This window comes from Ambystoma mexicanum, chromosome 4p (genome assembly GCF_040938575.1).
Source record: "Ambystoma mexicanum isolate Mex_15411 chromosome 4p, UKY_AmexF1_1, whole genome shotgun sequence".
Classification (NCBI taxonomy): Eukaryota; Metazoa; Chordata; class Amphibia; order Caudata; family Ambystomatidae; genus Ambystoma; species Ambystoma mexicanum.
Genome location: NC_090927.1, coordinates 907,562,144 through 907,588,695, shown reverse-complemented (window position 1 = coordinate 907,588,695; position 26,552 = coordinate 907,562,144). Strand labels below are relative to the sequence as shown.

General features: G+C 45.7%; 1 protein-coding gene across 2 annotated transcripts in view; it reads right to left on the bottom strand.

The window, feature by feature from the left end:
- Positions 1-26,552, bottom strand: part of RRAGD (Ras related GTP binding D) — a 536,051-nt gene that overhangs the window by 48,587 nt on the left and 460,912 nt on the right. For both annotated transcript variants that reach the window (XM_069606500.1, XM_069606499.1), the window contains exon 6: positions 10,952-11,100. In XM_069606500.1, coding sequence (XP_069462601.1) covers positions 10,952-11,100 — 149 coding nt within the window. The remainder of the gene's footprint in view (positions 1-10,951; positions 11,101-26,552) is intronic.

Below are 26,552 nucleotides of genomic sequence, written 5' to 3'. Positions count from 1 at the left end.
GACTTCTGCTGGTGACTCTGGGACTGCTGCGTCACGAATGTCACGAAAGTCACAAAATTTCTCAGGGTTAGGAGAGATCCCCCCCTGCATGGAAAACAAACCCAAAGAATTCTATGCGGTCCTTAAAGAATTCACATTTGGTTTTGTGGAGGGTGAGTCCTAGGTTGCTCAGCCTTTCCAATGCCTGCTCTAGCCTCCTCATGTGCTTGGCCTCTGATGTTGCGAAAACAAGGATGTCGTCGCTCATGTTGACGACAACTTTCAGCCCGGCAAGTGCTCCCCTGACAGTGTTTTGGAACACTTCTGCCGCTGACGAGACACCGAAGCTCAGCCTCTTAAATTGGTATAACCCTTTGTGGGTGGTGAAGGTTATGATATAGCATGATTCTGGATGCAGTTCCAGTTGGTGGTATCCACAACGCAAGTCTAACTTTGAGAATACCTTGGCTCCTTGTAGTTCACTGATGATGTTGTCTAAAAATCGGCGTGAGGCATTTGGCAGGCGCATATCGACGCAGATGCGTACAGCACCTGGCTGCTTGGGTTTTGGTGCAACCACAATCGGCGATACCCACGGGGTGGGTCCTTCTACCCTCTCAATGATGTCCATATCTATGAGTGTCTGGAGCTCCTTTTCCACCTGTGTTCTTAGATGGAACGGTATCCTCCTATGTTTGAGAGCAGTGGGCCTTACTGTCTCATCAATGTGAAGACATATTGGTGCCGCTTTCAGTTTCCCTACCCCCTGGAAGAGGCCCTCGTATCTTTCCAGGAGCCGTTCCACGTCTGACTGGTACACCGACATGGTTAAGTGCGCAATGTTCAGGGCCCCTGTTAGGCAGAATCCTGTGCAGTACCCTTAGGGACCACTACACCTGATTAAGACTACAGGTGGCAGTACAAGTTTTACATTTGGTACAAGCCCGTACTAAGTTATAGTGGTAGCAGTAGCAGAGCAGCCAGGCTTATATCAAGAGTATATGAGCAGTAGCAGAGATTACACAAGGGGACCACAATTACTTTAACTCAAGCAAACACTGACTCAAGGTTTCAGGTAAAAAATATAAGTACATTTATTTTTAGACCATCAGTTATAAACACAACACCTCTATTAAACTTTAAACAAAACCACACGTTAAATATAGCACAACTAACCAATTCACTTTGTACAGTAAGTCTCAAGGTAAGTACCCTGTGTTTGAATGAACTGGTGTTATGAACAAAACACGATACCGTGGATATGGTTGCGATCACTTTTTGACAGTTCGGTCTACTAAATAAACACATATCCATGACATGAAATGCTACCGGGGCAAAAACACACTTAGCACCTGAGATACCCAGGGGGAGTTGGAGGCAAAAATCACAGGCAATATTTAGGTTAGGCAAACAGTATCGAAAAACACTCAGAAACAGGAGTTCAAAAGTCAGAGGGTCGGAGCCAGGTTTAGGTGACACCGAAGGCCTGTGCAGAAGGTCACACCGTTAGACAGTTCACGATTCTGTAGAGCCAAAGAGTACTTGAATATTGTCAAAGTTCGGAAGCAAAAGTTATAAGGAGGGAGGGAAGACAAGGACGAGCTTTAAAGATGAAGAAAAGGGATTCACCCAGTTTCCTCGAGTAGAACACAGTACCTTATTTCCACGATGCAGCTAGTGCCCTGGTAGTTGTTCCTGTTGGTTTCCCGCAGACCCACGATTCCTGGAGCTTCGTTGTGAAGGACGTCATCTGAAGGGGGTCTGCACCACGCAGTGATGAAGCCGGCAGCAGCGACAACGAAAAAGATGTGCTCCTTAAAAAAAGGAGAGGCTCAGCAGGTGGCTGTCCGGACCACTACAGCAGTGTGCAGCAATTTCGACCACGGTGATAATCTCTGGCTGAAGAAGATGAGCTGGTTATCCCCACCAGGCTCAATGCAAGAAGACTCCGGACTGGATCTTCTTTTAGTCGAAGGGTAGATAGCTCAGGACTGCAGCAGGGCTTCATCGGGACGGGGTAGTCGTAGCAGCCGTTGTTCTCTCCGCTTCTCTTCGGTTCCTTGTAGTTCCAGAGGCGACTGACTTCTGGCCCAAGAGACCTGCCTTTTATGCGCGAAACCCCCATTCACACAGCCCGGCTGTCAATCACGCAGCAGGGGGGTTGTCCGGCCGGGACAATCACCTCAGCCAATCATGGCAAAGTGCGACTTGGGTTTCCTACGATACCCTGTGCAGGGGGTGACTACACCCCCTCCCCACATGTCTACCTAGACACCCAGGCGCCAAGAAGAGGGCTTCTCTGCAGAAGCCCGCCAAAAGACGATGAACAAAGAAGGCAAACCTAGTTTGCCGCGCAAAGTAAAACACAAGAAGGACTTTAACAAAAAGAAATGGCGAATAAACCCAACCGGAGCCAAAAGAAAGACGATTTGGTGAAGCGGGTTTATGTTCAAGGCTAATATAATAGCCAAGAACAGAACCACGTTTATGTAATATAATGGCGGTAGAAAAGTTAGGGTAGATACCACTGCCACCAGCCAAGTCTAAATGTTAAAAGAGCAAAACTATGCTCAGGGAGGCACAGACAGAAAAGGGGTACAGATGAGCCCTTTCCAGTACTCCATGTAAGATGGGGTGTACTGGGTCTGTGGTAAAAGTGACTATGTAAAGTAAATGGCAACTTTACCTTTCTCTGGGGGACAGGAGTCAGCCCCAGCGAAATGGAGTCAGAGGGAAGTCTAAAAGACAACCCTGGGTTACTACACTAAAGGTGCTGTGTAACCCATACAAGAACAGGGGTACTTGGAGTGGTGTGCTCCAGTGCCCAAGATCACACAATGAGTAACAACACATAGGCAAGAGTGAAAAAAGGATGCACACTCATCAGGTGGAAGAATAAACTCCAGAAATCCAGCAAAGCTGCTGGGGGACTCACTAGGTGAGGGAAATTAGCCCTAGAAGGAGAATTCTCCCTAACAGCCCCAGAGGCCGCGCAACTCAGGAGGGAATGAGGGCTGACTTCTGTCATAAAGAATCGGGCTTTAATTGTATTGTGTCCATGGGTGACTGGTGCGACAAAGACTCCTTGGATCGGTAGCGGTGTGCTGCCTCCATAAGTGTAAATCCTCGGCCGGGATTCTTTGAGCGTGGGTGGACCAGGGAGAACTTTGTAATGTTCAGTTGCCAGGACACACACCGATGCTCCGGTATCGATTAAGAATGGCGTGGGGGTGCCCCTAATGTCCACTATGCAAGTAGGTTGTCTCCACTTTCTGACTCTAGTGGCTATGTTGGACATAAAGAACACTTCATCATCTTCTTCCTCCTCTGCTATGTCGAGTCTTTGTACGCCTTGTTCCACCGTAGCCATACTTCTAGGTCTCCTGGAGTTTCCTCCGCTAACTCTCGCGGGACCTCTGGCGTAGTGTCCTGTTGTGTTGCATCTGCCACACATTCTAGATTTCGCTGGGCAGTCTTCTACATGTGGCAGATCATATCCGCAATACTGCACGATGTCGGAGTGCCGTGGACAGGAGTTGTGTCCTGTCGCTTTTGGCTCCACCGTGGCTTTCGTGGGGTGGACCTCTCCAGAGCAAAAGCGTCTTCACTTTTACCTGGGCGAACTGCCACATCCATCTTTGCCCAGTGCTTTAAGTGGGCCGGGGCCTGCCGGGGCCAGGCACCGCCAGTCTCCAAAAGGTGGGGCTGAGCCGGGGCCCTGCCGGGGCCCCCGGTCCCACCACGCCATGGCAGGACGCATTATCCCGCCACGGCCGCAGCCGCGACGGGAGATGCGCCCGCCGGTGTAACGTTAGGCAAGTGGACAGAAGTGCCAGCCAGCCACAGCGTCGCTGAGGCTGGCTGGCACTTCTGTCAGTCACTGTAACTTCCCTGATGATCCCCCCATCTGAGGGGTCATCAGGGAAGTTACAGTTCCTTTGTTGGCCATCGCCAGGTCACTGACCCTCTGTGAACCTGCAGGCTCCATGATTTAATATGTAGATTAAATCACGGAGCCCGCGGGTTCCCAGAGGGTGAAAGACGCCTTGGGCTCTGTGATCTCTGCTCAGAGCAGCGATCACTGAGCCCGAGGTGCCTGTCTCCTTTGGCAAATCTTTATAAAAGATGCCTTGAAATGTGTACGTTTCAAGGCATCTTTTATAAACGTAGAAATATTTCTACGTTTATAACAGACGGCTTGAAACGTACCCAATTCAAGGCATCTTTTATAAAGCATTGTCGACGGACAAAACCACCTTGGGTTTTGTCCGTCCTCAACGCTTTATAAAAGATGGCTTGTACGTTTCAAGCCATCTTTTATGAACATAGAAATATGTTACAAATTTCTATGTTTATAAAAGGTGGCTTGAAAAGTACACAAACCGTAGTAAGGTAAGCACACAAGTGTGCGCAACTTACTATGGTTTGTACACTTTCAAGCCACCTTTTATAAACATAGAAATATGTAACATTGCAATGTTTATAAAAGAAGGCTTGAAAAATACACAAACCATACTAGTACGCATACAAATATATAAATGCTCTACTACATTTATATATTTGTTTGCGCACCCGACTATGTTTTGTGCACTTTTAGGCCACGCCCACAGCGGATGCCACGCCCCCAAAAGAGGGCCCCCCCTCAATTTCTTACCCCACTTAAAGCACTGTCTTTGCCCCTCTGCTTTCTGCGAGTTCATAGGCCCGACCACTGTCCAGAATTTGTGACAGTGTCATACCTGGTTCTCGAAGGATCTGCCTCCTCAATTTGCCTGAACTGCACCCTTGAATGATCTAGTTTCGCACCATGCCCTCTTCATTTTCCCATCGACACGTGCTTGACAGTTGGCGCAATCTTGTCAAAATTGATCTAGGGACTCGTCATCATGCTGTTTTTCTCCGCACATTATGAATCTGTCGTAGTCCATGTTCGCCATCGGGAGAAAATGATTTTGAAGGGCTGCTTTGACTGCTGCATACGTGACAACTTGAAGGTTTAACGATTCAAAAATGCGGTGCTCTTCATTCCCAGCAAAATACAGTAGGGTCGTTATTTTTGCATCATCATTGTCCTCACCAGTAGCTCTGAAAAACATTTCAAGTTTCTTGACCCACAATAACCACTTGGGCCCCAGCTTGGACGGGGGTCCTGGGGTGTCAAATTCTGGCATTGGCCAAGTGTGCCTTGCTATCAGCGGGGCAACTGCTGCTCCATCCTGATCACTCATGTCTTCAGGTCGCACAGGCACCTCACTCTAATGTGTGAGGCCGCAAACCTAGAATACGTGGACAGCACTTCTCTGTCGGATCAGGATTGTTATAGCTTTGTGAACCCACTACTGTACCAGGCGAACACTGACCATCAATGCAGGATCCAGCTGCTTGCAACAGTCTCTTGTATCCCTCTGTTCCTTCAGAATGGTTAGCATGTGCTGCAAGATGAGTCCTGTCTTTTTTGCATAAATGCACGGCTCCCCGACGTGGGAAACCATGAGGATTTCAAAAATGTATGTTTGAGCTCACACGGACAGTGCACAAGCACCCTCACAGGCCGCAACTGTCGCGCATGAATTTTCAAAATGGCCGCTCGTTGTCAAGTTGGATTCTGAGCTGCGTGGTAAGGGGAAAGGCCACATTTGACATATGGTGTGCTATGCGGCTCCCGCGCTCTTAGCTCGCGCTTCCTCCTCGTCACCTATGTTACAGCTCAGGTGGTGCCTGGGGCCGCCTCACACAACACTCACGCATTCACACAGAGAGACTAGGTGACACGTCTGTTGGCTGCAAGGTCCCGGTGGCAACTGCCGTCTGGACCGTGTTTATTCTTTAACGCGCATGCGTGAGCCCGAACGAGGCTTGCGCATGCGTAAACGTATCATCACTTCCTAACAAACGGGTATGGGTATGGTCAGCAGGGCATCTTGTAACTACACAGCTGCGTGGTTTCGGCGCTGTTCAATGGCCACACTGTTCAGCATAAAATTGTCATCGTCACACCACCACTGGGATGAGCATTCCCTTCTCTCAGCCAGTAAATGCTGGGTCTCCAACGTTTTCCTCTGGTTTTCAGGAGCTTTCTGAAAGTCATGGGCTGCGCGGCTCTCCTCGACCCCGCCTCCTCCAAGCATCATGCTGGGGGGGGGGGGACAGTGGGCTTCCCCTGCTTACGATGGTCTCTCTCTTTCTGTGCTTCACTTATCCTCAACGTACTCTCTCCTTTGAGTCGCTTCGTCTCAGTTATTTGCATGGCTTTTCTTAAAGAGACAGATCCCTTTCCTTGTTCATCAAGATATATTTTAGTTTTATCTTCAGCCAAGTCACTGGGTATTATAATGTTCTTCAGACCTGATGGTCCCAAATATGTTACTAGGCTGGAGGGGCTAGGGAGTTCCTAGAGGAACAGGAGTCCTTGTCCCCAAAAGGAGGGGTGGGAGTATCTCCCAGTGAGGCCCCTCTTGCCCAGACCGCTAGGGAGGGACTTGTGGAGCAGGATAACCTACCTAGCCTCAAAGGGAGAGGTTCGCCCTTAGGGAGAAGAGACAAATACCCTCAATTCGTCGCAGAGGATGCGAGAGTGAGTGTAAGTGGCAGTGTACATGTGTGGCAGGAGAGTAGTGAAAGTAAAAGGTGGTAGTAGCCAATTTAGTGTGGAGGCCAGAGAGTAGAATGAGGAAGGCACTGGAGAGAGACAGGTGGAGAGTGCTTAAGATCAGGAGACAGGGATACTTGGGAGAGGAAGGTGAGATGAGAGTGGTGCAGGTAGGGTGAGAGGGTATAGGTGCAGGTAGTTTGAGGATGGAAGAGGGAGAGCAGATTGAGGGACATGAGGAAGATCACGTAAAGAGGGAGTGAGAGGAAGATCAGAGGAAGAGAACAAGGAAGACCACGGAAAGAGGAAGTTCAAAGAGCAAGATCACATAAAGGGGAGAGGTGAAGATCATAAAAAAGAGGGAGAGAAAGAGGAAGATCACAGAAAGAGGGAGAGCGAGGAAGATCGCAGAAAGCGAGAGGGAAGGAGAGGGGAAGAGAGACCGCGAGAGAGACGCTGGTGATATACCAAATAAGAGTGAAATAAAATGGGGCATTTAAAAAGATGTTTGTTCTAATGAACTGGAGGAAACTAATTAAGGACTGAAGACAATTCAGTGCCCAATTCCTTAGGTAACAGGTGTCTGATACTAGGGAAAACACATCAGTGCCATTCTCATTAGGAAGCTAGGCAATGTTTATGAGCATACCTTTTCTGGAATTTAGTGCAACAAATGGAAGAGGAGAGCCACAGCGTGCATAGCAATCCAGCTTCTGGAAATGTGACGAATCTGGATACAATTTGCCATTTTAAAGCTATCCCAACCTATTTTAGTTAAATAGCTATTGGACTCAGGAAGATACTAACATGGGAGAGTCAAATGAAATATGAAGCAATCCAATACTTACAACAAAAAAATCGATGTAGCTAGACACTCACCAATTCCACTACAGGAAAAAATTAAGATAACGTCCCCAAAAGATACATTCTGCTTTGCATCGGAAGCGGCGGCTCAGCAAGGAGCAGGCCAGGATGGCATCAGCAGTGCACACAACAGAACACGCCTGGCAGACAACATCGCCAGAAACGAGGTTGCGCATCCACAGTTTCAAAATAAGACCTGGGGCTCAGCACCCGGCAGCCTCGGCACAAATTAACCACCGTTTGAAAGAGGGGAAAATGCCATGCACAGGGTAATGCAATCATGGCTCCTGAGTGATGGAACCCCAAAATACCTTTAATGGAACAGTTGATTTCTTTCAAGCACACCATATATACAGGTTTGTGCCCGTACCCACACCATCTCCAACATGCAGTCAACCATTTCTAGAACTTAACGGGCATTTGTACAGTCGGATGAATCTAGGCTGTAAAGAAGCAGACAAGCATCAGTGAACTCCTTTTAATTATTTCTACAATCACCTGCCAAGAAATGTACAGATCTTGCAATTTCTTAAAGTCGAACACTAGCACTTCAAACATTAAGGTAAATTGCTTCATAAAAAGTTGCCACTGATTAAGACACACGCCAGTCTATATTTAGTGTTGCTTTGAAGAGCGGATACCCTAGTTATTTTAAATCCTCAAATCTAGTCCTATTGTTTGATATCTGGGAGAAAGTTAACCACAACAAAGTTACCAAGGCCTCTGCTGCAAAGAAGTTCAATTTATGATCCATTCCACCAAACACTACCCATTTAAGTTTGATCATTATGCCTCTGTCTAATAACAAACAGTTCCAAGAACACCACAAATGGCGATGGCGGCCATTTTGCCTGGTGCCCTACCCTAATCTTCCCCTTTGTTTTCCTGTTAATCTAACTTGAATGTGGCTCATTCGGCTCACCTTGACTAGTACAGCGGCATAGTTTCAGGAAATCAATGGCACAAAAGGAGTTTAGAACATCCAATAAATTCCAAGTGGGATAATAAGGCCAGAGGCCATGACCTACAAATGATAACAACAAAAATGTTCTCTGCCAGGTATTAGTTGATTAGGAATAGTAGAGGTACTTGTGTACAAGGGACTCAATCTAGTGAGCCATATTTGGGTCACTATGTACCCTGAAGCCCTTATACCTAATTCCTGAAGAAGAATGGAAGACTCATACGCAGAACTAGATAAGATACACGTATTGAAAGATCACGCTGAGTTTGTGTGTAATTCCTCAAATGAAGAAGAAATCATTTGAATACCCCAGTCTATTTTTTGTTATTCCGAACCCCTCTGCCACAATGGCCATTTCAATTTAATTGCTGGAGAAATTAGAAATCGTCCAGAAAGTGACTGCATTTTCATCTGTCGTCTGGAATTGGGTTGGCTAGCGAATTTCTTAATAAATGTGAATAAAGGTGCCCATTGTCTTGTCAAAGGCTTTGTCCTTTCAAGAAGTCTACTGATAATTTGAAGGGTGAGTACAGTCAGCAACCACTTCAAGGAGCTATGTGTGAAAATGGCAGAAGGAGAAGAAAGGCAAAGAGAGGGGACAATGCCCAAAAGCAGGGTAACAATATTCACTGTGGGTTGCACACACCCAGTTATACAAAGGTAAGAGCGGGTTCCATGCCCAAGGTGACCTCAAAAACATAGTAAGAATTGCATAGGATGCACATGAATTTCATTCATAGGATGTAAAGGTAAAGTGCAAAACAGTCATGAGAATCTGGGTTAGCTTCAAGATGGGAAGTCCCACGAGTCCATTCATTGAAAGCGGGCTTAAATAGTTTAGGTTTTAGGAGTTTCTGAACTTCTTGTGGCTTTCTTCTGATCTTTGAGCAAGGGGTAAAGTGTTCAAGACTTTCAGACCAAGTACTGCAAGAGACTCCCACCCCAAGTACTGCAAGAGACTCCCACCCCTTCTTGCCCCTCATGAACTATTCGATAGTGGGCTACTGGATGTGACTTAGATAGGGCGCTTGCTTTCACCTGGCGATAGATTCCTATGCTAGCCTGATATGAGAAACTGGTTAAGTGGCTTCAGGACTGGTTGCAGGCCCTACGTGTTAAGCTATTCTCCATTTCCACTCACTGCTCTGTATAAGGCAGCTAAAGAATCCACTTGGTTGAGTATGGTTAAACCGCTCAACTAATTCTGCCTGTTCTTGATTAATCCATGATTTTGTGTTTCAACTGCTCTAATACCGCAGGGATCGCATTAAGACTTGATAAGCAGAAGCTAAAAGCAGCTCCTGGGTATCCAGCAGTAACCAGTGATCAGAAGCATGTACATAGCATTCCGCAAATTGAACTTGCACGTAAGATGCAAATGTATCATTATTTATGACCCTTTATGCTTCAAAGGTCGTACTGATGTGTCCTAATGCTTATTTATAGATTGTCACAAATGCATATAGTTAAATTCACAAAGGTGTATTTGTTCGGCCTCAGCTGGCTTGGAATACCAAAAGCAGCTCCTGGTAGCTATTGGTCTCAAGCTAACCAATCTATTCTAGGCCACAAGCAGGAGCAAAATAGCTCCCAGCTCTCCTCAATTTCGAACCCTGTACCAGTTTGTGATGCTTCATGTAACCTACCCTGAACCTTGCTTCCACTGTTGTTGTGTACATATGTCAAATAAACTAAACCCATACACCATGCTGTCAAAGCTAACAGCCTGGCACTTCAAGGCAGAGAGCTTCTGTAGCCATTCCCTCATCTCCAGTTGCACAAGCTGTGCAAAGGAACCTTGCAACTGGATTTCCCCACCAAAACGTAAACCCAACACAGCTGCTCCAGAGTCACTCACACCCACCTGGTGGTGAACATACACACCCCCACGCCCCCCCCGCCCACTGACAATCGTCCAAAGCAGGTAAATGGAACGTTCAAAAAAAGTCATGCAGAATTTGCCTACTCTCAACTTGTCGAGCAAACAAACTATTTTGTGAAAACCTATTTTCTCTGACAACTAACTTGTACTGGGCATGAGACTAAATGAATAACCCAACTCAGGTACACAAAAACACATGGGCCATCTTTTCTATTGTGGCATGGCCAGTACAAAAAAAATCTCTGGGCATGAAACAGATCTTTTCCACATCTGTGCTCAGGGAGAGGTTTTGCGTAAATTAAAAGCTTTTTGGGGAGTGGCATTGTAAGGGTATTAACATTGTTAGAGATTGGAGTATCCTGGGGGTGAGATGGGAGTGGAACCCAGGCCCAGGAGCACCCCGTGACTTGGCTCCCTTGATTTAGACCAAGGGCCTCATGGCCTCAGATCCGTCTAGTTGAGATACAGTGTGTTTTCGAGTGTACAAGCCTCTCTAACTGTCCCGTGTACCTTGTCTCATGTTAAACTGGACCATTCAAAAAGGGTCTTCCAAAGTTGTGTAGGACTAAGCAGGGAATGTCAGGTTCAGCAAACAACCATTTTAAGCATAGAATAAAGAGAGCTATGTTCATGCTAAATTCTCAAAATACTGTTTAAAACAGATTGCAAATACCTTTTCGTTCAAAGCTTTCATCCCTCACAAAACACACAAGGGCGAGGAATTTTGTAACTTCTTTTAAGTAGAGAACGGTTGCGTTGTTTAGTTTGATGATGGCCATGGATTCCTTGTCATAGGGGGTTCCTGCTTCTTCTCCTTTCAACCTGGGTGCAGAGAGAATTGAAACACAATTTAATTGAGTCCCACATCAAAAGAAAAAGACATGCTGTGTTTCTGCACTGCTCTGCAAGGCACTTTGCAAATGCACGTTTTATATCATGGGCGAAAGCGAAGCCTGTTTTCAAGAGGTGGTTGAGATAGGTTTACTCTTCATGCCAGGCTAACAAATGACCCTGTGCCCAACAGGCCGAAGTCCATAGCAAGCTCAGGAGAATGGTGGTAAGCCCCCGCCAATAGGGGCGCGACCATGTTGGGTGAGCGGGGCAGAACAGGCAACCGGCCCTCATCGGGCAGCAGCCCTGCTTGCCTTCAGGCCCACACAGGTGAGACACTGCATCCTCACAGTGTGGACTGGTACGCCGGGAGGAAGGAGGGATGGACGGTGGATCAATTTGCATGCTTTCTGGGAGGGCAGGCATCAGGAATGACATCATTTAAGGGTGGCCGAGGAGAACAACAGCATTGCCTCCTCCTCAGTGATCCCGCGGCCTCACCACGCCTCCCGGACCTGCCATCATGCCTTGGCCAACCCACCCTTCGTGTTTAGGGGGGTAGAGAGCTGAATATCAGGGTGATGCGGTGGTGGTCTGTTGGAACAGTGATTCACCCCTTCGAGCGGGCCATGGTGCCAGGGGTTAGACTGAGATGGGCTGGCTGCCTCCTCTCACTCAAAGACATTCGGCCAGTGGTGGCCACGGGGTCGGGAGAGCATTATCAGGAGGTATTTGGTGTTGGACCACGGCATGGGGCTTCCGGGTTTCGTTCCCAGAGGGCCATGTTTGGGTGTGTGTGTGGGTGCTCCACACTAGTTGGCCCACTGGTCAAGGAACGCATGTACTGCGATACTGATGGTTATGCATTGCTGTGGATTAATGCCATCTTAATTTTAATATTAAATGTTGATTCATTTCAAGTTCTTGTACATGTTTTATGTTGGATTATGGGCATGTAATAAAAAACAGAGGAACTTGACAACAGAACCATTAGAAGAATTGAAAGCGTTCAGAAGTAAAAGCTCTTTTATGCCACCAATCAGCGTTCCATCCATCAAGATCTTTCATAAACAAACCTTCAGGGACCTGTAGCAGATTTCCTACAAATGCCCTAAATATAGCAACCTCAAACCATAGGAACTCGCCTTACTTAGAAACCTATATGGTGACAAAAACATTGTTGTCTGCTCGGCCGACAAAGGAGGGGCATTGGTTATAATGAACAGTACGGATTACGATCATGAATGTGGAGGGCAATTGAATGACACCACTATATATACGAAGTTGAACAGTGACCCCACCTTGGAGAATACCAAACTTCTATGTACTGCCTAAAATACATAAGCATCCCACCCCCACGGAGACCCATTGTTGCGGGCATGGATAGCATTTTACAGCCTTTAGGAATTTACATTGATTTTTTCCTTCAACCTCTGATACAGAAGACCAGTACTTATATAAAGTACACCTCCAATTTCTTACAACAACTAAGGAATACAGCATAAAATGAGAAATCAATCATGTTCACCATTGATATGAAGCGTTTGTATACATCTATCCCCCATGATCTAGACATGGAAGCAATTGAATGGATTCTATTAAACGATGAAGAGATTAGAGCATCAAAAGAGTTCATCTTGATATTACTTCAATTCATTTCTGAAAATTGTTACTTTTAGTAGAACAAAGATTTCTACTTACAAGTATCTGGAACGTGGATGGGAGCCACCATGGCACTGATGTATGCAAACTGTTTCATGCACAAATTTGAAAAGGACCACATCTGAGAACATGGAGTATGGCATAACTACATAGCCCTATGGGTTCGCTATATTGACGAAATATTTGGAATATGGAAAGGTAAGCAAGAAAATCTTGAAGGACTCTTCACATACATGAACACTGTTGGCCCGAGAATACAGTTCACCTATGAATCATGCAAGGATCGCATCCACTTCTTAGATGTTGCAATTGAGATACAAGAAATGAGGTATGCTACCAACATATTTCGTAAAGAGACAGACCACAATAACTTACTTCACAGACTACGTTTTCACCGACCCAGCCTCATTAAAAACTTACTGTACAGTCAGATGTGCGTCAAAAGAATAGTCTGCGATCCCGTAGACCTCGAGAAAGAGATTAACATTACGGGAGAGAAATTTCTAGCTCGGGCTATAAACAGGAAGAAATCACCGTAGCCACCGAGCGTTTGTAATAATAATTGGATATTATAATACCCAGAGGTTTCTAAGCACGGACCCGGGAATCGAAACGGTGTTGCTCTGCTTCATCTTGCTTCCAAGACGAGCGTGTTGCCCCTGAGCTATCCCCCCCAAGTCTGACCAATATACAACCGAACATACCATTGACGGAAAGTAGGAAGGGGAAACCCCCCCCCCCACCACTGGTATATATTTCAAAATATTAATTAAAGACAGACAGGGAAAAGTCAGTTATAACGAAAAACTGGAGGACTCTAGAGTGGAACACCTGTTCGAAAACCCACCATCGTCACATACCAACGCAGCACGAATTTGAGAGACCACCTAGTGAAAACTAGACCAGAAGGGCAACAAGCAACAACCAATAGAAATGGAACTTTCCCTTGCCTACAATGTAGCAACTGTGGATTTGTGACACAGGGTACTATCATTACTCACCCCAGAACAGGAGAGAAAATCAAGATTAACAGCTACGCCACATGCAACTCATCGAACATCTACACCATCAAATGCCCATGCAGGATCTACTACGTAGGACAGTCAAAACGCCAGGCGAAGATGAGAAGGAATGAACATAGTGCCTGTATAAGAAACAAGAACCTGAATTCTGCAGTTGCAAGACATTGGAAAGAAAAGATGCATAACATAAGCCGGATAGTCGAGACAGTCATCAGATGCAACGCACATCCGAAACTGGGCCTCAAGCTAGACCAGCGAGTCATATGGATAGACCGCTTGGACGCCATGACCCTTAGAGGGATTAATGAAGAAATTAACTATATTTGTTACATTTGAGCCTATTCACAACCCCAGATTTACTTTTTGCAAATACCCTCTATAATGTCGATGACATTCCTTTTTAGGTGCCGTAGCACCTCAGAGACTTCTGTTCCTAACTTTTCTTATTTTCCTCCTTCTTTTGACATACATATTGCTGTGATCACTGTTACCATTTTTCTTGAGTGTTTTCTCATTGATTTGCTTTGTTTTGTTTTATTTCATATGTGCATGGGGGAGACCTTTCTCACACAACACCAAATAGGTTTTTGATGCCTGTATAAACCGCGTAGATAATGCCCCTATTACCGACCGAATTACAGAGTTGCTGTGCCGATTCGCCAACCACAATATGACCGTCTTGGTCTTTACACATGAAGTTGCAACCGCAACATAGCCGCCATCCTGTGTGCCCGTTTCCATGGAACATGGGAAGCGAGGCGCATGTGAAGTCATTGTGTATCCCCACGCGTGACGACACGTCGCCTGGCAATGGCAACCTGCAGGTAAACGTAGCTGTGAACCACGAGAGGCCTGCAAAGCCCTAACTCTTCTGCATGCTGCAGCGCCACACGCTAGATGGTGGCAGGTAGGCTTATGGAATCTTAAGTACTAGGTTTTTTAACAATTCACACAGACACCATGTGCTGAGGGAGCAGGATTTTCATTAACGCTCAGCTTTTTGACTGTAGGTAGAAAGGACCACAGCAGGATAGTCGTGTACAAGACATCTCATTTCCAGGTAAAATGCCACATTAGTACTTATTGTTTCATTTATGTAATGAATAGAATGGCACTTTTGCAGCATGAATTCTTACATTATATATCATTCTATATATAGATCTAAAGGTTTAGCACGCAGCGAGGTAAAAAGTTACAGTAGTATGTGAAACTCTGCTTCTCTCATTTTATCTGCATTTAACATAAAAATACACACTTCGGGGTACGTATTGTGTATGTATTATATATCTTTATTTGAAAAAAAACACATGATTGTATTTTTGTATTGCTGACGTTCCGAAATGCATTGGTTCATACTGTTAAAACACACATCTATGGATGCATACTGCTTAGTAAAACATTAAAAATCTGGAATGTATTCTGATTCTACTTGTGATGCATCGTTATCTCTGGAGAATATATATATGAACAGTCTCTAAGCAGCAAGAACAAACATTTGCAACGTACCTTAAGAGCATGACGTGAGCATACCACAAGATGGGATGATTTCCTTGTTTTTCTCTCTGTGATATTAGGTTCCTAGGCCTTAGTGGTATGCTCCGAAACATTATCACGAATCAGTACACAAACAATTAGTTGAACGACTTTAAACCATAGTGGTGCCCACCCTCCTTCCTCCATGTAATAAATGTAACCACGTTTTCTTCCAAGAATTGGTGAGTGTGTGTGTGTTTCTTGCCCGTGCTTACTGCCCCCTGCACAGCCCACGTATTATGTGGTTTAGGATTTGCAAAATCAGTGAAATGTCAAAAAGCGAATTCTGCACAGGCAAAACCAGGCTTCAAAATCTCATTAAATGGGCATTGCAATCCACAACTAATATTGCGGTTTGCAATGCTCACGGTGTGACCTTGCGTGCCTTCAAATGAATCAGGCGAGTATGGGGCGTTCCCGCGGTGCTTTTCAACCCAGACGGAAAGGATGGTTTGCGACTGCTTTTTGGCTGCTGGTTATGGACTGGACTATCTGTCCAGGGATGACCGCTTACACTGTGCATTGAGTAGTGTTAAAGATAAAAGAAGTGACTGGGCAGCAAACAAACCTCAATCAGTCCCACTTAATACAGAGTGTGCGATGGCTCGCCTTTTCCCACTGCCCCCACAAAAATATTTAAACATTTTTTATGCAAAAATTATGCGTAAAAACACCAGTCGTAAAAACTGGTGTCGATGAAAGTACGTCATACTGTGCGCGTGGGAGTACGTGGGGGGGGGTTGCGGGGTGAAGACCCAGAAACAATATTTTCACTAAGTTGGTGTTGCCGCAGTATAAAAACGTTTGAATACCACTGCTGTAGGCCAACATTTATTATCTCAGAGCGAACCATCGCACACCTGGTGTTAATTGGCACTGATTGCGGTTTGTTTGCTGACCACTCGCTACTTTTATCTTTAAATCCCTCCACAACATACAGAAGATGTAAGGTGTGTACAAAACAAGGAAGGAGGAGGGATACTCGGGTGTACTATCCCCAATGCCCTTCAAAGCCAGCCCTCTGCCTACAGCCTTGCTTTGTATCATACAAAGAAAAAATATTGGAAGATCGAGTGATTTCCTGAAATGCCCATCTTTCCTACAAAGTGACCCATAGACTCTCGATTCATGAAACACCCAATTTACTTGTGTCTTGGAAAAGACAACACCATTCAGGCTTCCTCCACTTGAGGAGTGCCTCATCTTCCATCAGCATTATTGGCTCTGGCCTTGGAGAACACCAATGAACTAGAACTGAAGTAGATATAATTTGCATTTTCCCAATACATGTGCAAGATCCACTAAGTCGAAATCATGGGCTCCCAGTGGCATTGATCCAAACAACTATCAGTATGTTTGTTAGAAATTTTGAAATTGAAAAAAATGGCATGATCTGCTGCAGGTGGGTAATTATGTGCTCTGTTTTATACTTTATACAGTTTAAGGAAATAGTTTGTGATCATGGTGTTCAGATATCAAACACAAATGCATTGGAATCACTGTATTTTGTTCGATGTCATTTTTCTTACTTTTATGATGGATGACATATGCATTTGTAATTTGTAATTGAACGTACAAATGTTATGTTTTGTTTTTTTATCTTTTTATATTATAAAAATATAATCACCTTTTTCTGTGATATAATTTATTTTAATATGGGAGGTATCCTACAACATTTCCACAATGTCAGTACTAACACATATTCTCCTAGTCTAAACTTGTATGTGTCCCTAAAGAATACCTTTGTTTACTTTTATCTAAATCCGTCCTCTATTACCCAGTTAACTTTAAACTAACTATATGCCTCAGATAATTTTACAGCCACTATGAGAATTTTAAAGGTGGTCACGCTTTGTGGTAACCCACCAGCCCGTTTGTCACACTTTATTCATGTGTGGCTTATACTCCACATTTGTTCCATCGCTCCCATCCCATAACATATCCTGGTTCCCCATTTGTATTTTTACACGTTGATTTTCCCACTCTTCATTATTCATTGAGTATTTCTTCCACCCAAATCATCTTGGTTTGGACTCCATAGATCGTCTGTCCGGTCGTATTTGTCCTCTTTTTAGGCATGCTTTGCAGCAAGTTCCTGGGACTTTCACTGCATAGGCCACTTAGTCCATTCAACGCTATGGGAGTTTTCACAGGAGTTTGTCCACTGTCAAAACTGCACAGCAGACACATTTGTGTATGGGCATCTGGTTAGGTCCCTTGACCCTTCTCTCTGCTCATAGGTTCGAGTGCCGCCAATTCTCTGGGTATATATAGGGTTCTCTTTCTCCCCGCCTGTAATATAAAACAGAATGAGTTTCTTTTGAAAAATAAGTGTCTCTATCATCAATATTTTTCCTTTCAACCCAACCCTTTAAAACTCATTTATGTGTTACCTTTAAACATTCCATTCCTTCTACTCCTCAAACTATCCAGAAGAGACCACATCACTCCAGCCCTAAAAACACTACACTGGCTCCCAGTAAAACATTGCATCACCTTCAAAACAATGTGCATAATGCACAGGGAAATCAGCGGACAAGGAGCAGAATTCCTACAAAAGAAAATAACAGTCTACAAACCAACGAGACCCCTCCGATCAAGCAACGAAATCCGCCTGTAACTCAAACCATACCTTAAGAAAAAACCTGGAACAACATCCCAAAAGAAATAAGAAACACTGAAGATCACATAAATTCAGGAAATCACTAAAAGCCTGGCTCTTCAACACCACAGACTAAATCTGGAAACCGAAACTGGAAAAAGGATGACTAATCCGGAAAGGACACGGACATCCCGAACCGAGAAGGTAGCTCCCACGGCACCTGGACGGGTGACACCGGATAGACTGGAACACAGGCGGCACGCACGAAGACTGAGCCAACTCCCCCAATCCCACCAACACTTTCGGCCATCCCTTAGCTACCGCCAGGTACCACAGTGGTGTGCAATTGTCGAGATATTGGCAATCACCACTCTACCTGAGAGGTTGACATTGGCAGGTGCACTGGCCACAGGAGTATGAAGGGAGGATAAGGGGAGCTACGAAAGAGCATGTTAGAGGTGGGGGCCAGAGCAGTAAGGAACCTTGTATGGCAGTCGGACCCAGATCAGGACAGAGCCGCATCAGAGGAGACTGCGTAAGCCGAGCGCCTGAATTCAGGATAGAGACACAAACTAACCAACCCTACTAACAATTTCCCTTTCTGCATACACCTCTCAAACTCCAAACCAAACACAACCAAAATCTACAGCACAACAAACCGCACAAACTTCACTACATTGCAACAACAAAACAAAAACACACAGTTTTGCACAACATTACACGACGACTACTGGCCGCAAACAACCCAGGCCCAGCCAACGGACCCACCGGGCTTAGGCCGCCAACAGCACATCAATGCTCTCTTGCACTTTTCCTGCCTCCTCCCACTAACTCAACCTCCCCTCCTCTTTCAGGGCCGCCAGAGCGCCAGGGGACCACTCCGGTGGTGATAGTGCGCGGTACAAATGTCCTTTAACATTAACGTTAACAACCCCATCTGAGAAGCACTGAAGTGATCTGCAGAAAGGAGAAGCCTGTGCCTTAAAGAGAGGAGATCAGTGGTCGAAATGGGTGGGAGTGGTGCTCCTTTACTTTTTTTAAATTACGTTTTAACGTTCCTATACTTTTATTTTAAAAAGAAACTGTTCCAGAACGGTTTTGTTTTAAAATAACATTGTAGGAAGAAGGTGAAACTTGCACGTTCAGTGTACTGCACTGGACATTCCCGTAAACAGCAGGCACATGTGTTTTGGGGTTTGTATTGTGCAATGGAGGGTCGTGGCGATTGGGTTTGTGGGGAGCGGTGCAGACCAGTAGGGAACATAGTTCCACTACTTCTTTTCGTACACTTCGACCACTGGAGGAGATCTTCAAATGAATAAATAAGGGGACAGTTGCTACCTTAGAAGATCATCGCTTGTTCTTTTTGTGAGGGATTGCATAAAGCAAACCTGTATTCAAAAAGGGGACAGAACATATGTTTTCCCCATCGTTAAATGTGCTCGAGCACACGCTAGTCCTGTTTTGTCAAGTTAATACATATATTTCGAATGGGGAAAATCTCCACTTTCACCAACAAAGGTTTTTTGTAAAGTGTTTACTTGTTTTGGTGCTTAAAGACACTTTCGGTGCCTACTGACATTCATACAACTCATGAAAAACACTAAAAATGTACCCAATAATGCCGGCTAAGTGTTAAGGAGCATGTTTTATGGTGCATGCCTATATGGCAATACATTTGTTATGGATAATTCTCCAATTCAGTTCCTGCTCAGTGAATACATGTTTGTGCAGTAGAGGCGTGCCAGGAGTTTCAAGGGTCAGGAAAATTCCAGTCCCGAGGCCACACTAGGTCTTGAGATCAAAGTCCTATTTCAGTGTATACTGCTAAAACTGGAAGTGCTACACTTCAACATTTTTATAAAATTCACACTTGAGGTGGGGGAACCACCCCTGCATTTTTTTGGATGTCATGATCACTTTCATGAATAATGAGCTTTCGTCGAAAATCTACCATAAGCCAACCGATGTGAACACATTGCACTATGGGAGCTTTAATCCCACACTTTTAAAAGAAAGTCTCCCTTACAGCCAGTTCCTGAGACTTAAGAGGATAGTTTTGAACACAGCTACACTCCAGAAATAATATAACCTTGTGTCTGACAGATTTAAGAAACGAGGCTACCCACCTGAAGTTCTGGACAAAGCTATTACTACAGTAGATACCCATAAGAGGGAAGATCTCTTGAGACCAACCCTAAAAAGTGAAAACACAAGAATGATACATACTCTCAGATACTTAGAGTCATCAGCCAGAACAATCAAGAAGAATTGGAATTTCATTCAATTGGATCCATTCTTACACAAACTATTCCCGGAACCATCAATGATGGCATTCAAAAGAGGTAACAACTTCAGGGATACAGTGATCAAGTCAGAAAGGATCAAAAGGAAATCACACAGGGCGTTACAGAAACCTAAGTTGGGGACATTCCGTTCTCAACTGTCAAGACTGTTCCAATATAATCAATGGCGATCATATTAGACATCCTAACACAGGTAAAAAGATCACACTATTTCACTTTGCAACTAGTGACACATGAAATGTCATATTTGTCTTTTGTTTGTATTCATTTGTTATGCGCCAAAGCCTGCAGGCACCAGGACACGGTTGAGAGACAGGCTGAAAACAAAGACTAAAAGGGCTTGACCAGAGGGATCATTTCCATAGTAAATAAGTAGGGTTTTTCGTTTTTTTTCTAAAGATAGATGGATTCTCTTCAAGGATAGATATACACTTTTAAATGCCCCCGTGGGAAATACTATGTGGGTCAGACGACAAGGAGAGCATAATGCCAGTATCAGGACAACCAATGATGAATCACCAGTAGATAGCCACTTCAAAGAAGCAAGACACAGTGGCTCAAATTAGATGTGTAACATTGAGATGATCCACTCCTTACCAAGGGGAAGAGTCCTGCAGAAAAAAACTAGCACAGAGAGCTATATTGGATTTATCATTTGGATGCCTTTAGTCCCCCGTGCATGAACGAGGAATTCTATCTGGGTCGCTACCTCTAGTCTCACAAGCGTCCTTTAGATGGAGGTCTGACCACTGACATTGGGCCACACCCGTGTCTAAGTTGAACACACACATTCACTTGAGTGACAACTTTGTATTCACCTTCCAAAAATACAAATTACTGAATGTAATGGAGATTAGTCATGAATGAGCAAGTTAAGGGTGTTACATACTATATTAAATGCAGGTCAAGGTGAGATGTACATTCAACCAGTCCACGGTTCTCACCTTGACCTGCATTTAATATAGTATGTAACACCCTAAGCTTGCTCATTCATGACTAATCTGCTGTCTTTCAAAGTCCTTGGGTGTGGATACGCGTCTGAATCAGTTGAAGTTTTGTGTCACACTTTCCCCTGCTCTACTTCCATACACCATCATCGGCTCCTGCTGCCGTAAATAACCTCTCCAAACGTTCCTTCCAGGGATTCCGGGCGGTGTCCAGTCAAAGTTTCGAAACAATTGTTTCGAATGACAAAAGTTCCCAAACAAAAGTTTTGAAAAAAAAATGTTTCGAATGTATTTTTTTTTTTAATAATAAAGGGTTTATTTTAAGTTTTTATAGTAAAATAAGTGTTAAAAAAAACGGAGGTTTGGAGGGCCCCCCCCATAAAAAAAACTTGTGTCAGAACTTTTGTCATTCGAAACTGTGACTGTCGAAACAGTCACTATATACCATTCCGGGGACCTAAACGTGCCATATTCCAGGAAAGGGCAGCTGTAGAATTGAAACGTGGACTAGGGGTTGTATCATGGCTCACGTGGTCGTGCCCATTATTGTTTCCTACTATTTGTAGTCTATGAAACACCATCATCCTCACCCCCATTGGATTCTTATCTCCTATCACGAATCATGTTGGCACTTCAGGTGTAGGGCCGCCACCATCTCAGCCGCAAAATGTGCCGGAGGAGGAGACGTTGCGCACCTGTGCCTAGCTCTTGTACATAGCAGCCAAAACTGCCAAGAAAGGGGCGGCAGGGGGTGCAGCCCTCCTTTTGCATCAGCAGTGCCCCCCCTGGTAAAGCCCAGTCGCACGGGCACCCTCATCAACAAGAGCCCCGGCAGGATGCAGCATACTGTGCCGGCACCAGAACACCCTCCAGATTATTGTGGGTGGGCCTGTAGGCAGCCGGGCTTGGTGCCACCATGCTGTGGATTCCTCACCGGGAGACAGAGGGAGGGATGCGGCACTCCTCTACGCAAAGCTGCAGTCCAGCTGGCACCCATTGACATCTCGGCAGGGATGCCGGACGATAGTTCTGCCATACAGCCAGCGTCGGACTGGGGCATGACGTTGTCTCAGCCACCAATGAAAGTGGCCCACAGTTGCAAATGGCCATTCATTCCTTTTGTGACATACTGTTTGAATAGTACCCAAAGGGGAGTTTTTTGATAAAATGTGATGCAAATTGTGCATTTCAAAAGAATATTTATTCAGCAACACTGGTCAAAACTACTAGCCACATGGTGAAGTAACTCAAACTGGCCCACATTGACATAGAAAACGGGTCCACACTAGCATTTTACTTTTTTTAGGCATTGTCCTATTGACCTATAGGTCAGTCCGAGTCTGCATACAGCGCCCGAACCTCCATGGCGGCGGAAGCAGTAGGGTGGCGTCCACATCCTTGGGTCGGCAACTGTTATGTGCTACGGCCCTCATCTTTAAAACTAGTAAGCACCAGCTAATGAAACAACCCAGTTTTTAAGAGGCTGCAACCCAGGTGAAACAAAGGGAAACATGAAAATGGCATTAGATTTAAAGACAGAGTGCAATAAATGGAAGTAGAAACAATGGGGAAAAAAAATGAGTAACGATTTATTTGGTTGTGTGTAACACGTGACAATTGTATGCAAGAAAATAACTGCGCAGTGGTCGTTTGAGTTTATTTGGTTAACATGTTCTCAATGCAGTGGCGGCTCTGGGGTGCGGGTATGGGGGGCGCATGCCTCCCCTACACAATGTTGTGCCAACCCTCGCCAGGAGGAAGGTGGGGGCTTGGGTTGCTATCTCTCTATGGAGAAAGTCAGCACAGAAGCGGAATGCCCTTCTGGACGGATACCTCGGGACCAACAAGAGCCAGGTATGGGGCTCCTGCTCTGGTTGCTGGGGGTGGGGCAGGATGGCAGGTACGGGGTTTGTGCTCTGGGTGGTGAACGACGGGATCTCAGACATGGGGCTTGAAATCTTTGTGGTGTAGGAAAGGATGCCAGGTATAGGGCTTGGGCTCTGCGTGGTGGGGAGGCAGGAGGCCAGGCATGGGTCTTGTGCTCTCAGTGGAGGGGGAGCAGGATGCCAGGTACGAGGCTTGTGTTCTGGGTGGTGGCAGTGTTGGGTCATTTTAATTTGGAGTGTTGGAGCTCTACCTTACATGTGGTGACACTACAGACCATAACACGGTATTATTGGGGCATGTGAAGCTGCACCTGGCTTATTATTGAAGCCCCTGCAAGGCTATGCGTTACATATGGTGGCAGACCAAGCATACAATGGTATAATTGGTGGATCTGAGGTTGTACTTATGTCAGAACTTCTCATACTGGAGCAGGGTTGGTCAAGATGGCATGGCACTGTTGGAACAGACATTATGTTGACTAATTATTTAGAGTTCTTTGAAACTGGCATGGCAATGCTCAACTGGCCGGCTGGCACTTTGCGCTGAATAATGCAGTTTTTAAGAGAATCATGGTGTATTTAAACAATGCCCCAGGCAGGTTGGCACTTTCATTAGAAGCTCCCTGTAAGAGAGCAGTATGGGTCACTCTGCGTATACAAACGCACTGCAGCATTTTGGTGGTAACACCTTGCAACTAATTCTGTTATATACACCTGTGCACAGCATTATGTCCAGGCACATTATTAAAACTGGTGTTATTTATACTGACCTCTGATGCATAGATTTCATGCACTATTACTACTTACAAAGCCTTTTCCAACCTAGCCCGGGTGTCCAGAGCAGTAAACTCCAACGGTATTAACTCACTAGAGTGCTTCGGTCAACTTTGCGAACGTCGTCGTCACCCCCAAATTTAGGCTGGATAGATGGGGTGGATGTTCATCATTCTCTGTCCAAGCAGCGATGCTCTGGAACCCGCTTGCCTGTGGCCCTTACGGGGCATCTCAAACCACCTCGACTTTAGGCGTGAAAGACCACCTTGTTTCCACCATGATAACTGGGTCTTCTGGCGGGGGGAGGGGAAACGTATTTTTGATCTTTCTGGGGCTCTCTTGTTCAGCAACATGATGCCTTTTCAAGGTGAATGTTGCACTTCATAAGTGTCCATACCATACTATACTTGGCATTGAGCTTACAGTCACAAGTATTATAATATTAATTTTCCCTACAAAATTGCAGAAAGTTGGATAAAAAGACATTTACAAGCAAACGTGCTGTAGAAAAGTTCATTTTCACATTGTCCATTTTTAGGTGCCCTCCCCCCTTACTTTTGCCTGTGGCCCCTTCTGTACTCCCCTAAAAGCCCCCCAAATTTGATTCCTGGAGGTGCCACTGTCACATCAGTGCTGGAAATGGAAAACATTTACTGGGGGAACCCTCTCATCCTTGGAGGGGAGGGGCCAAGGGGAAGAGGGGCCCGAGCCCCTGGCCAGGTCATGATACAGTATCAATTCATAGAACCCCATCCTGGCGATTGGCTTAGGTTCAGAGCATTATGGGAACATAAGAATGTCCACAATTTTAAATTTAAAACATGTCGTATAGTGATTCAGTAAGAAACACTTGAGCGAATAATGGAAGTTGTGCTCTGAAGTTTTGATTGGTCATACTACTCAGCCCAAGAAAAGAAAATGTCTGTAGACTGCAGGACATGCATACATGCCAACATTCTGTGAGCTAAAATCTGTAGGAATCTTAAAGTTTCAGAAATAATCAGGCGAGGAGGTAATGATAGGAATAGGGCGTGTCACCAGCCCATTGTCATTGAATGAGGCACCTGCCACGCCTTCGGCCACCACGCCAGCTCGGGGGAGCCCTTGAAAGACTCCCCCGAGCTGGCGTGGTGGGGGCTAATGGCACCTTTTGTCAAAGGCACCCGTGGCGGAGGTGCGCCCTTAACCCACCGCCGTGGCGCCTTTTACATCAAAAGCCTGCATGCTGCCCCTTCTCCTGCTACGCCAGCTTGAGGAAGCCCTTGAAAGACTCCCCCAAGCTGGCGTGGTGGGTGGCTAATGGCGCCTTTTGTCAAAGGCACCCACGGTGGAGGGGCGCATTTAGCCCACTGCCGTGGGCGCCTTTATCATCAAAAGCCTGCATGCCGTGCCTTCTCCCACTACGCCAGCTCGGGGGAGCCCTTGAAAGACTCCCCCGAGCTGGCGTGGAGGGGGGCTAATGGCGCCTTTTGTCAAAGGCACCCGCGGCGGAGGGGCGCATTTAGCCCACCGCCGTGGGCACCTTTTACATTAAAAGCCTTCATGCTGCGCCTTCTCCCGCTACGCCAGCTCGGGGAAGTCCTTGAAAGACTCCCCCGAGCTGGCTTGGTGGGGGGGCCAATAGCGACTTTTGTCAAAGGCACCCATGGCGGAGGGCCGCATTTAGCCCACCGCCGTGGGCGCCTTTTACATCAAGAGCCTGCATGCTGCGCTTTCTCCCGCTATGCCAGCTCAGGGAAGTCCTTGAAAGACTCCCCCAAGCTGGCATGGTGGGGGGGCTAATGGCGCCTTTTGTCAAAGGCACCCACGGCGGAGGGGTGCATTTAGCCCACCGCCGTGGGCGCCTTTTACATCAAGAGTCTGCATGCCGCGCCTTCTCCCACTATGCCAGCTCGGGGGAGCCCTTGGAAGACTCCCCCCGAGCTGGCATGGGCAAAAAAAAAAAATATTTAAAACAAAACCTTTTTTTTTTTTACAAAATAAATCGATATTTGGTGCCAATTAATCAGTAGGCGGTAAGACTGCTTAAAAAGCGATATGCTACCACCTACATTGGTAGGGTTGGCAAGTATGGGACATTTATATCAGTTTGGACAGCTGCAACAAGTATGTGAGGCTTTAGCTGTATTCAGTTTCCCTGCTTAGTCTACTGAAAGTGTCTGCTTGTTGAAACGTGGGTTGCTCGTGAATGTGATAACTCTGCTTCAGGACAGATCTCGCTGGAAGTATCCTGTTCTAAAGTAGAGTTATCACACGCCTGCTTTCAGAAGACTCGGCAGCACTGCAAAGTCTTCTAAAAGCCACCTGCTCATTTAAGTATGGGTTGCACATCCGTGCGATAACGCAGCTTCAGAGCAGATCTGTGAGTGTTGTGAGCAAGCCCCTGGTTCTGTGGACATGGCAGCTCTACGGCAAGACAAGTCTTTCACCGCTCCGGCAAGACAAGTCTTTCACCGTTCCGTCTTGTTCTTGCCCATTTTCTGAGCTTGTCACAATGCTCTTAAAATGTGTATAAAAACCTTACGGATGTCAGAAGACATGGGGAGAGTCAAGTTACAGTCACGTTGGTGACCGTGTCCAAAATAATGTTACCCTTTATCCGGAATCTGTGAACAGGGTCAGACTAGGGCGTAAAACAGACCCCGCCACCAACAAGAAACTGGCCCACAATAACACACAGCAAATTGTTACTTTTCGTGACCAACCTATTG